Below are 12,546 nucleotides of genomic sequence, written 5' to 3' on the forward strand. Positions count from 1 at the left end.
AGCTAAAATACTTTATCCACATCTATCCAAGGAGGAAAAGTTAAGATTGGGGGGAAGGCTTTTAAAGGCTAACAGACTTCGTGAGAGGGCTCTTACGACTTCGTAGAAAACAAAGCGCTCTTAAAAAACAACTTTGATGAGTTAAATGCAAAATGAATGGGAAACATATGGGTTATATTTCCCTTAAGATGCGCCAGGGTTTAAACACTCGAGGGGATGTGTTTGCAAAGTGTGTCTGAGGAGTGTTACAAAATAGATTTCAAAATGGCTTGAAAAATAGCCCGCGTGTGGTAGCTAACCAACCTCAGATGGGTCACGATAGTTCAGCCGCCCCTAACTGCATATTAATCGCAAGCATTGCTGTCCGAGATTTATGTTATGGCAGGGAAGTCATATTGTGGTTAGTGATTTGTTTAAGGAATTACTGAAGAAGTGCTAACTGAAAGACATCTGGAGTAGTCGGCGAGAAACTGGGCTGTGGAGTAGAACCTCAACGGTACCCAGTAGCTGAGGACAGACATACATGCAGCCAGGAGAATGGGGCTGAGACCCGGAGCGTGCAACTCTTGGAGAGCTGGACCACTTATGGGAGGCTCTAAATGCATTTCTCTGAAGTGCTCAGGATGCTTAGTTTATCCCATAAAGCCTTGCGCTGAAAAACAAGACCTGTGCACACGCCCTCCGCAGCAGGGGCAGCGGCAGCCCAGCCGGGTTTACATCTCATGACACTGGAGCGCCTGACTCCCCACCCCCATCGCTAACATAAAAACCAACAGGATGTGCTATGACACTCTCTAAAAATGTCCTGGTAAACATGCCCTGCCCGGAAGGGAAGGTGAGTGGTTAAAAACCTCAGAAGGCAGGGCAAATCTGGAGAGTAACTTTTGTGTATGCTTAGCTTTGCTTGGAGTAATCTGGGGTCTAACCAGTGCTGGGCTGGATTGTGATCCTGCATAAGCCAGGTCACTCTACAGCCTGCCTCCTCTCCTGCAGAAGGCCGAGCAGGAGTCCAATGACAACAAATGTATCTCAATTATCCCCAATCCAAAATGCTCCAGAATCGGAACGCTGGACAAGATACGGCGAGTGGAGACCAACCCCCCCACCCCACCCCAGCCTACTGACTGAGCACAGTTAAAACAAAGGTCTAGTAAATATACTGTGTAAGATTACTTTCATCTAGAACACTTATAACAGACATACAAAACATAGACTCTTGCTTTTTTTCCCATAGACTTTGGTCCTAGACTCAAGATATATACAACTATTCCCAAGTCCCAAAGTGGCCAGACTCAAGCACTTCTGGTCGCCAGCATGTTGAATAAGGAATACTCAGGCTGTGCATATAATAAACATTTTGCTCTCTGACTTGCTGACTTGCTTTCGCTTCGCAGTGAGATACGCACACGTGTTTAGTTCCTAGATAAGAAGATCGTTGAGAGCCGGGCGTGGTGGCGCACGCCTTTAATCCCAGCACTCGGGAGGCAGAGGCAGGCGGATTTCTGAGTTCGAGGCCAGCCTGGTCTACAAAGTGAGTTCCAGGACAGCCCGGGCTATACAGAGAAACCCTGTCTCGAAAAACCAAAAAAAAAAAAAAAAAAAAAGAAGATCGTTGAAAATCGCCAGTCAGCTCTTCACCTCAAAGAGTGCTGTTTGGACAAACATCGTTGGCTCCTGATTTCAGCTCTGGGTAATGGCGAGTTGGGAGAGGTAAGGTTAGGAGAGAGGCCATACAGGGGACAAAAATTGCTTCCTTTCCCACCGGTTTGTGGGGCAGAAGGAGAACCAGCTAGGTGGGACAGGGAAACCCCGTTCCTCTGTTTGTTAGGAAGGAGGTAGAAGACGTAGGTGGGGGGCAGAAGGACCCTGCAACACTCACAGCATTCTCAGTTTCTCGGAGTCGGGGAATGCCCAGCAATGAACTCTGCTCTGCCCAGTTCAAGCCACAACTTCAAGCTGCACTGATCCTGGGCCCTCAACAAAGCAGAAAGGACTGGTGGACAGAGGGGGACAACTTGGCCCATCCTGCCCTCTTCTAGTTTGGTGCCACTTACCGTGTCTTTTCTCATCTACACTTCGGGAGGGTAAAACTGCACTTGCAGTCACAGGAAGTGAGAAAAGTGGGGCCACAGAACTGTTTCCAGGCTCCTTCCAAGCTGCAAATAATACTGGCCCAGTTGGGTGGCAATGTGGCTATGTGTAAATCTCAGCTTCACGCTTGGTCTCCCAGAGCACTTCTGGGATTTACATGCCTTAGTTTCTCTTTTGTGGTTTTGATAAGAAAACTCTGCCAAGAGCCATATAAGGGAGAACGGTTTATTCCGGCCTACAACTTAAAAGTCAGTCCATCATGGTAGGGCAGTCACAGTAGTGGGGGGCTTCAAGCATCTGGTCACATGGTTGGTCACGTGGCATCCATAGTCAGGAAGCACGGAGGGACGCATGCGTGCTAGTGTCCCACTCACTTTAACACAGTCCCGCATCTCTGCACAGGGACTGGTCCAGTCCACAGTTAAGATATATCTTCCCACATCAATTGACATAATGAAGACAACTTCTCAGACATTCTCAGGCGCTAACATTAATCTAGATACTTCATGACGGGTGAGCCAGAAGCTTGTCTCCTAGGTGACTGTAGATCCTGTCAGAATGACGACTAACACTAACCGACAGGCAGAATCACAGAGAAACCCGAGAAATGACCGCATACAATTCACACACCGAACCTCAACCCTCCCTGTCCCCAGATAGCTCGAACTCAGTCCCCCATCCCCACCCACCACGATTCTCACAGCCTAGCAATGGCTTCACCAGGTAACTGCAGACTGGAAAAAGAAGAAAGGCCATTAAAGTCATACAGATTGGTAGGAATATTTGAAAAACAAATGCCAACAAAGTGGCTGGTGTCCACATTCTGTTCCACAGGGAAAAGGAGAAATTAAACCCTCCACTTAGAACCCAGAGGAAGGGTGTCATACAGCGGGGCTCCAGTCACATCTCATTAGAAATTATGACGGCTTAGCAGCTAAGAGCCCTCACTGTTCTTCCAGAGGTCCCAGTTTTCAGTTCCCAGCACCCACGTGATGGCTCACAACCATTTGTAACTCCCTCTTCAGGCCTCCTCAGGTACTGTATGCATGCAACACACATACGTAAATACTTGGAAAATGCTCGTACACATAAGGAAGTTTAAAGATTAATGAGTATATGGAAAGATGCCCAGTATCAGCTGTCATTAGGGACAAGCAAATTAAAACAGCAATTACACACTTACCAAAATGGCGAGACCCGCACAGCTACCCCCACCAAACACTGGCAAGGGTTCAGGGCAAGGGGAATACATAGTCCCGGGTAGTGCAACTGCAAGATGCCCTTGGCCAGGTAGGAAGACAACATTGTAGTTTCTTATGAACGTTTAAAAACAATCCTACCATGCTCCAGGGACCATAGTTGGAGGTACTTACTCTGAAGGAGTTGAAGAACTTGATGCATACCCAGAAACCGTGCAGGAACGTTGGAAACACGCAAGCATGGTTTACAGCCACTGTATTCGTAGTTTCTGTAATTGCCGAAGCTCAGTAGCAGCTGAGACACCTTTCAGTAGGTAGTGAATAAACAAAATGTGGTGGGGTATCCATACAGTGGAATAGCGTTTGATGGAGTCACAGGTAGACGCACAGAAAAGTGAGCGGTGTACTTGCCTCATGGAGGATTCCCCACAGTCTGAAAGGCTCCAACTAGACTGGAGACCTGGAAGGCAAAGCTATAGGGATGGAAGAGTTTGGCGGGAGGGCCTGGGAGGTGGGGGCAGGGGCCAGCAGGTGAGGGGAGGGCCTGGGAGGTGACAGGAAAGTGAGCAGCCCCAGGTGGCCCTCAGGATTTTCAGGGCAGTGAAATGAATGCCCATGAAACTTCTGGTAGGTACATACATTATGCTCTTATCAAAACCTACAACACTACCCAGACTGAGGCCTGCTGCAAGCACTGGACTTTCAGACAGGAGCACTTGTATCTTGCCAAGGCAATATGCTAACACAGGAGAGGCTGAGGTACTGGCGAGGGAGTATGGGAACTATAAGAACCATTTCTGTTCATGTTTTCCTTAAAGTTCTCTAAAAAATAAAGTCTGATAATCCAAGAAACGGTTTTTGGAAGTGTTAAAACTTTAATCCCAGCACTCGGGAGGCAGAGGCAGGCGGATTTCTGAGTTTGAGGCCAGCCTCGTCTACAAAGTGAGTTCCAGGACAGCCAGGGCTACACAGAGAAACCCTGTCTCGAAAAACCAAAAAATTTTGGGGAGAGATCACAGTGCAGGAAGAGCAAGGAGAGGGGAGAGCTGGGGGAGCTGGAAAGAAGAGTGAGCTAGCTTTCTTCTCCCTCTGCCATTCAAGGCACACGTCCCTGCATCAACCCCCATTTGCGGTGGCAACATACCAATCCCATACCATTAGCGTTACCGCTAGTTTTAAGCCAATATCCAGGTTTTAATTCTGTTTTTAGTTTTCTTAAGGTTCGAGAAAAGCAGAGCAGAAAAGATCTCAAAGCATCCTCTTAATAAGTTTTTATTAACAAGGCACCTGAAATGAGAATTATCATCAAAACTACATTTTTCAAAAAAAAAACTGGTAAAAAATTAAAATTACTACTAAGTAAATGTGTAAAAACATATCACCATACAGATCTAATATTTTAAATACTCGGTTTCCACGTTAAGAAATAATATCAAAAGCAAGTGACCCAAAAATTAAATAAATAAGGAAAGCCTAAATTAAAAGCATAAATAAGTAAACATGTAGTAATTATGAGGTAAATAAACTGCAGAAATGATCAGTGTGGATGAGTGGTCCCTGTGAGGGTTAGTCCCCCCCCCACCCCCATCCTTCAACTTTAATATCAGTGCAGTCCCGGTGAGGGTTAATTTGCCCCCAATGCATCCTTCAACTTGGTCCTATTTTCTTCTGTTGTGGTGGACTCTTAGATTCACATAAGTATTATATGTGTCACAAATTCAAAACATTGTACATTCAAACATTAAGCAACAAAACAAAGACACTAGAAAGCTGGAATAGTCCAGATTCTTCCAGTTCGCCACAGTTAGATCTTTTCTTAGAAAAGGTTGACTCCCACCTAACATTTTATCCCAAAGCACAAGGCATACCCTAGTTGTGATCTATATTTAATAAGAAAACAGTGGAAATGTACTATTATTGGGGGGCCAGTGTGTGTGTGTGTGTGTGTGTGTGTGTGTGTGTGTGTATGTGTGTGTGTGTATGTGTGTGTGTAGAGACCAAAAAAGACCTCACTAAGGAGGCCAGAGCCAAGCCCACTATGCAAATGACAGGCCCAGTTCTTTGCCTGCCTCTCAAGTGGGGCAAGGAGGAGGTTACCTGGGCAGACTCCTGCCTGATCCTGCAGTGTATCTAAGGAAGGAAGCCTCATGAACTCAGATACCCAAGAGCTAAGGAGGCAATGACTCCCCACAGAGTCACAATACACACAGGGATAATCAGCGACAATTATCACTGTAAACTGGGCTCACACATACTCCTGGGCGGCTGCTTGTTTTAGGCCTCCGTGTGCCTGCTTGACTGCTTTTGGGTGCCGGTTTCCCTGCTCCACCCCACTTGGTGAACTCCCTGAAAGTTAGAAAGCTGTGTGACTGAACTGTGACCCAGGTTCTCCTGTGAAGGCCCCGGCAGGATGCTCCCAGTCTGGCATTTCTGATGGCTGTGTGTTGCCTGGGATCACTCTACTGAAGGATGGAACTCATGGGTGAAAGGCCTGTGATGTCACCTGTTTCTAACCTGCGTAACGAAGGAGGCCACAGCTTCCCTTAAAGAGCCATTTGTCTGGGACATCTCACTGATATTATCTTACTTCCTTTAAAAAGGAAGCTATGGAGGCTTTCACAGTAATCGCATTACCTGCGTGTATGCTTTGCATAATTACATGTATAACTGTGGCACAAAAATGATAAAGTGGGTGCATTGAAATAGATCTTTAATCGATTTATATTTAATGGTGTGTTTAAACAAACAATTGTTTGATCGTTTAAACAAACTGCTTAATTGTTTAAAACTCCTTTTAAACAATTTAAAACCAATCAAAGGTTTCAAAAGAAAAGCAAAGGGGAAAACCTTTCTGTATATTCTCTTCTCCAAACACACAGATTGCTGTCTCTCCAGTTATAAACTAAACTCGTGCTTTTGTAGCAGAAGCCAGGAGTGGCAGTTACTGAAGAAAATGTCCAGCCACAGCTTCAGGGTCCAGCACTACTTGGCAAGCCATGCAGCCTCCACCCAACCATCTACACAGAGAGGGTAACCAGCACGGTGTGCCCATGATGGGACTATGAAACAACTGTGCACACACCAGTCCCTGTGCTGCTGCCCCAGAGCTCCTGTTTCCTACTGTGTGCAGAGTAACATGCCTCCTGCCGCCATGGCAGTGACAATGTGTGGACAGCATGTCTTACAGGAGAGAGACATCTGAGTGGCCGGCCTCTTGCAGATCTGTGCCGTCTACTGACAGTGTGTGAGGAGGGAGGGATGGAGGCAGTGCACATTTGACTTACTAACTACAGACCACCACCAACCCTAGCATAGATGCAGGCCTGCACTGCGGGTGCATGAGGAATTCAGGAAAAAAAAAAATGGGTTTATGCAAAGGTAAGTAATGCCAGAGCCAGGAAAGGTCTGCCAACCAGCAGGGTTAGAGAGAAGGTCTTCCTTCCTTCCTTCCTTCCTTCCTTCCTTCCTTCCTTCCTTCCTTCCTTCTCTCTTCTTTTCTTTTCTTTTCTTTCTTTCTTTCCTTTTCTTTTTGAAATACAACAAGAGGATTGAGTGGGGTTGTTTCTTTCTGTTTGATTTTTAACATAGGGCCTTGTTAGTCTACACAAGCTGGCTTCAGACTTCGTGTGTGTGTGTGATATTTTCATCATACTTTCAGCAGCTGGGGGACATTTGGGCTGTTTCTGTTTCCTACGGATCCTCCTGCCTCAGCCTTCCACATTAGTTGTTTATTTTAAGCATTTATCAGTAATCAGTCCCAGCTACTGGGAGGCTGAAACAGCTGGGCCCAGGAGTTGAAGACCAGCATTGGCAACAAAGTAAGGCTCTTCCTCAAAGTAAATAAATAAAAGCAAGTTTGTTCATGGAAGGAAAAGTCTCTCAGTCTAATTATAAAATTAGTCCCATTACAAATGTCTTTTGATTTGAAGTTTTATAATCCGTACAAAGGGACCTGTGTACTGTGGGATGCTCCCCTCTGGGCCCCGGGTTAGGCACAGACCATATCCAAACACCTCCGTCCAAGCACAAGCCAAATGCAAAGAGATCCTTTATTAAACAAGGCAGAGAGAACGGTGGCTGCATCTGAATTGCACAGAAACAGTAAATAGCTTTGCAGGTGTTAATTGTAAGAGGAAAGGGGGGAGCTCTGTCTTAGCGTGAGCGAGAACGTGCTCGTAAGATCTGGTTGGTTATGTTAGTTAGGTTAGTCGAAATAATGAATTCTGATAGCTAGACCTTGCTGCTCGGTCTCAGGAATGAGTCAGTGAGTGAATAAGGGGCCAGACCTTGGCAGTGAGCTTCAGGAGTGAGCTAACAGCTCAGTGGGGGAGAGGGGTAAAGGGTAAAACCTGTCAGTGCCATGTCTGCTATGCTCCGCTGTTTGCACAATGGTCAGCCTGCTGGGGCCCTTCACTCTCTCTCAGAAGAAAGGGGGAAATTTACAGTAATCAGATGAACCCAAGAGTTTAGAGGGTCGGGTTTATCTCTCCTGGAAAGAGCATGATGCATTTATAGGTTTTAGTAAGAAAAGGGGTCAAATATCTTAAGCAACATACTAGGAGTTTTTAAAAGTGCCTCTAAGGTGTATATAGTATATAGCTTAAAATAGGCTCGAGATTCAGGCTATTATTAGACAAACTTTTGAAGCGTAGGTTGCCTGGTGATCCAGAAGGGCAGGTGTAATTAATTACAGAGAACAAACATCAGGGCACAATGCGTGTGACCACATTCATGCGCCCCCTGTCTGAGATCCTCCTTCCTGGCTAACTCCACATCTAATGAGCATGGCAGATGTCTGCTCTAGTCCCACTGAATGCACAAGTTCTGTTTGTGGGGTTGGAGGGATGGCTCAGCCGTTAAGAACACTGGCTGCCCTTGTAGAGACCTGGGTTTGGTTCCCAGCATCCACATGGTGGGTCACACACCCTGTAACTCCAGAACCAGGGGACCCAATGTCCTCTCTGGCCTTCTCAGGCATTGCATGCATGTGGTATACAGACATGCATGCTGGCAGAATGCTCACATGCAGAAGAGGGGCAAGGTTCTTTTGCATTCGCCTAGAAGACTAGTCTTGTTTGGAACTCAGATTACCGACCTAAACAGGTTAAATTCTACAAAAGCACACAGTGTTGGAGGTGAGAAAAAACAATAGCCATATTGACTTGAGCATACTGAAGGAAGGGTGAGGACTTCAAAGGCTGAAGGCTGCTGCTAACTAAGAAGGGCTCTTCCCATCATTCCAAAGGAAGCAGGAGAGGCCCCGGCACAGAGACTACAGGCCAGGGAGAACACTGGGCAAATGTCAACGGAGCGGTCGGTCAGAGACTCTTCCCTGGTGGATGTAAGGCTGCAGCTAACAGAGGAACTGGTAAGTAAGAGGAGTGAGTACACTAACTACATTGTCAACTCTAACAGGAAGTATTAGATTCTAGAGATTTAAAGATCATTCCTGAAGAACTCATGATCATTCCACTCAAAGTGACAATTCCAAACTAACAGTCAGTGCACGTATGGGCAAGAAAACTCTGCCAATGCTTTGTAAACAAGGCCCTCCCTGCACAGAGCTGCCCCTTCAGCCCGGGCCACTGGCTCTCTTATTCTGTACCACAAGTATGAGGTTTGGTAGCCTGAAGCCAGCAGACTGTATGATCATACCTTGTTTCTCAACTACATTTCTCTGTACCTCTGGCATTTCTGTTTTGGTTTGGCCTTCAAGTGAAGATTTCTCTGATTAAAAATTCCAGATTTTTTTTTTTTAATTTCAGGAATGTCTTCACATTTCATAAAGAAAACTCCCAGAGATGGAAGAGCTGACCAATCACGCAGACCCAAACTCAACCATCCACTTTTCGTACTTCTCCAGGTCTGCCGCTGAGACAGACTTGGCGATTTTCTTAAGAGCCAACTCCAAGTCCCCTCTGGTGACAGGCATCTGCAGCTCCTCCTTGGACAGGGCCCGGATCTCTTCTGGACTCAAGCCATTGATGCGCCGTCTCATCGCCATCAAAGAAGCGTCCCTGTAATCACAGAAGAGGAGTCAGCAGCCATCCCTGCACCTGTTCTCACCACTTCACAGAGTTACCACAGACGTTCTATCACCAAGTTACACAAACGTTCTGAGGACTATTTCATATGTGCTTTCATGATACCACTTAGAAGTCTCCAGTCACATCTGGAAGTTTCAGAAGAGGTTCAAAATGGATGCAAAAGCTGGAGAGAGGGCTCAGTTGGAATAGTGCTGGCTCTCTAAGCATGAGGACCAGGGAGGGGTTAAATTCCTAAACCCCCCAAAATGCTGGGTATATTGGCATATGCTTGTCATCCTAGCTCTGGGGAGGTGAAAAAAGAAATCCCTTGGGGGCCTGTTGGCCAGCTAGCCTAGCCTACTTGGCAAGCATAAGGACATTGAGAGACCTTGTCTCCAAAACCAGGGTGAGGCGAGGAATGATGGTACACGCATTTAGTCCAGTATCCAGAAGGCAGAAGCAGGCAGACCTGTATGATTTGGGCTCTAACTTGGTTAACATAGCCAGCTAGAGATACAGTGAGACCCTACAAAACAGCAAAGCAAAGCAACCCACCCTTAGTCACCAACCATATAAACAAACTCAGGTGGCCAGCACCTGAGAAACAACATCCAAGATTGATCTGGTCTCCAAGTGCACACATGTGCACAGGCATCTGTACACAGTCTACACCTACAAACACACACACACACACACACACACACCCCAAAACAGGATAGGCGTTGAGGAGTGTTCGGAGGCCTGGGACAAGCTCAGCTAGTACCCGGTTTTCTTCTCTGTGCCTCAAAATCAGCCTGGAAGTTTAGGAAGAGGAAATCAATTTTGGAATACAGAATTGCACACTTGGAATGAACATCTGGCTAATGTTAAAATGAGTCAATTCTATAGCCAATAAGTCAGTGTACAGCCTCGGCGTGGTGTAAAGGCAGGGATGTGAGCATCTCCCTATGCAGGCTGCCTCGGGATGTCTGTGGGACGCTTCTCCTGAGCAACTGTAAACAAACACAAAGCTTTAGAAGAAATGGCTGAGTCCTCACAAGACCGACCAGGAAGGACAAGCCAGCCACACCTTCAGGTCTGCCAGGGTTTTACTACAGAGGCTGTGGAAACTATAGTGAGCCTGAGGCCTCTAGACTGGAATGCACCCACCAAAAACCACTAGCAGGAAACACCAGAGGGACAGATGCCAAGGCTTTAAGGGAAAGTGTGGAGCACTGTAGGCAGACTTCTCCACATAAGAACTAAAAGTTCTCTTTTCCCAGTGATGCATCTAAAGTCACGGAGTCCTTAAAATGGAAGGGAACTGAAAACTGTATCGATGAAACTGATCAACTTTGCTCATCCTCATGTGGTCCAAATTTGCTCAATAAAGCTACACACTATTGCTTCCATAGTTCGGCTGGGCTCCACCCTGAAGCTGATTAGCTAAGGGGTCACTCAGCTATTGTTGCCAAGTAAGACACAGTGTTTCTTAGAGCAACCAAAAGTCTAGGAGAGAGAGCTCGCTGGTGGAGCACTTGCCCCGCACTGTCAAGCCTCCTATGTTTGGAGCCAATACCCCAAGAGAGTGTCTGTAATCCTAGCACTTCTGAGACACAGGCAGGAGCAGCAAGAACTTACAGTCTGAGCAACAGAGGGAGGACCCGGTATCCAGAATTGAGCAAGCGAAAGCAAAAGTCATCATATTATGTACGTGTCTGTGTGTATTAATATTATGTACGTGTCTGTGTGTATTAACATTATGTACGTGTCAGTGTGTGTTAAGGGACTCTGTACTGATACAATGCTGTGTGTGTTTTAGAGCTGGCCATTTGTGCCCTGCACACAGAAAGACTGTCTCTCTGTGCTCAGCACTCCTTGGCTGCCCGCTGTTCTCCATCTAGGCCACTGAGGTCTCCTGAGATTTGCTGCCTGGGTGTTAGCATGGCTGTTGTTATTCATGTTCAGGCAGTCAGGTTGGTGGAAGCAAAGGGAAGGAAGAATGTTGTAGTGATTATATTATAATTAAAAAATAAATAATTTTTTAAAAAGAAAGTAAAGCTATTTGAAAAGAAAAAAATAAGTGCAAACCTCCAGAAAACAGGGTGCTGACCTCAGGTTTGGGGCTAACAGCACTGACTTTAAGGCCAGGAGTCCTGCACACCTAAAACTGGCCACAGGTCACCAAGACACACCTGCAGATGTTAGTGATGTCGGCACCCGAGTAGCCCTCCGTCTTGTCGGCGATGTCCTCCAGGTGGACATCGGGGTCCAGCTCTACCTCCCGGAGGCTGATCTTCAGGAGCTCCGCTCTTCCTTTTGCTGTTGGAAGATAGAATGGCTCATGTAAACATACTACTCCTTTTGCTGGGATCCCATTTTAACATCCAGAAAAGAGAAAAGGAGAGCAGTGGAAAGAAGAGACCCTGAGCACTTCTATTTGCCACGCAATGCAGTCTCTCTACCTTCTGTATGTGGTCACTGAAACCTGATGGGACGCAATTCTCCTTATAGACACCAGATGCCTGCTGGGAGAACCAGCTCTGAGCTCTCTACGGAAGAGTAATACTGTCTTCAAGCACCGGAACTGCTTCTAAGTAAAATCATCTGGGGGCTGCAGAGGCAGCTCAGCAGTCAGGAGCACTGGCTGTTCTTGCAGAGGCCCTGGATTCAATTCCAAGCACCCACATGTAGCTGACACATGATCTGTGACTCCAGTTCCAGGGGACCTGTTGCCCTCTCCTGGCCTCTGTAGGCATTGCAATGCATGTGGTTCTAATACAGGCTGGCAAAATACCTATACACATAGAATTACTTTTAAAATAGAAAAACTATCTGGTCTAGTTTATCAAAAGAGACAGAATGGAGTAACTCCGCAGAATAGCCCTGATGACAGGGTTAAGGAGCTCCTGTCCAAGGTTCAGAAGAGCTCCTGAGACACGGCGAGCACAAGCATCCTCCAGTGAAGTTCCTCCTTAGGGCGCTAGCCCAGGGGCACTTGGTGCCAGCATGGCTTCCTCCCATGACGTGGGCACAGCTCTGTGCTGAGCCACTTGGCATCTCATTGCTATAGTTTGAGGAAGACCTGCTTGAACGAAACACTATGACAGGCCATGACAGGTTTACCTGGGTCTCTCCTAAGATACAAAAGAAAGTTAAATTTCCTCAACTATTATTTTAAGAAATTTTAAATCATTTACATCTCTTCACCATTCACTAGAGGCTAAAAATCATTTACATCTCTTCACCAT

General features: G+C 46.4%; 1 protein-coding gene across 5 annotated transcripts in view; it reads right to left on the minus strand.

The window, feature by feature from the left end:
• Positions 1-9,047: 9,047 nt before the first annotated feature.
• Positions 9,048-12,546, minus strand: part of Katnal1 (katanin catalytic subunit A1 like 1) — a 50,732-nt gene continuing 47,233 nt past the window's right edge. For all 5 annotated transcript variants that reach the window (XM_021162446.2, XM_029477592.1, XM_021162447.2 and 2 more), the window contains 2 exons: positions 11,491-11,617; positions 9,048-9,307 (listed from right to left, as the gene is read on the minus strand). In XM_021162446.2, coding sequence (XP_021018105.1) covers positions 9,109-9,307; positions 11,491-11,617 — 326 coding nt within the window. In that variant the 3' untranslated portion in view covers positions 9,048-9,108. The remainder of the gene's footprint in view (positions 9,308-11,490; positions 11,618-12,546) is intronic.

This window comes from Mus caroli, chromosome 5, assembly GCF_900094665.2.
Source record: "Mus caroli chromosome 5, CAROLI_EIJ_v1.1, whole genome shotgun sequence".
Taxonomy (NCBI): Eukaryota; Metazoa; Chordata; class Mammalia; order Rodentia; family Muridae; genus Mus; species Mus caroli.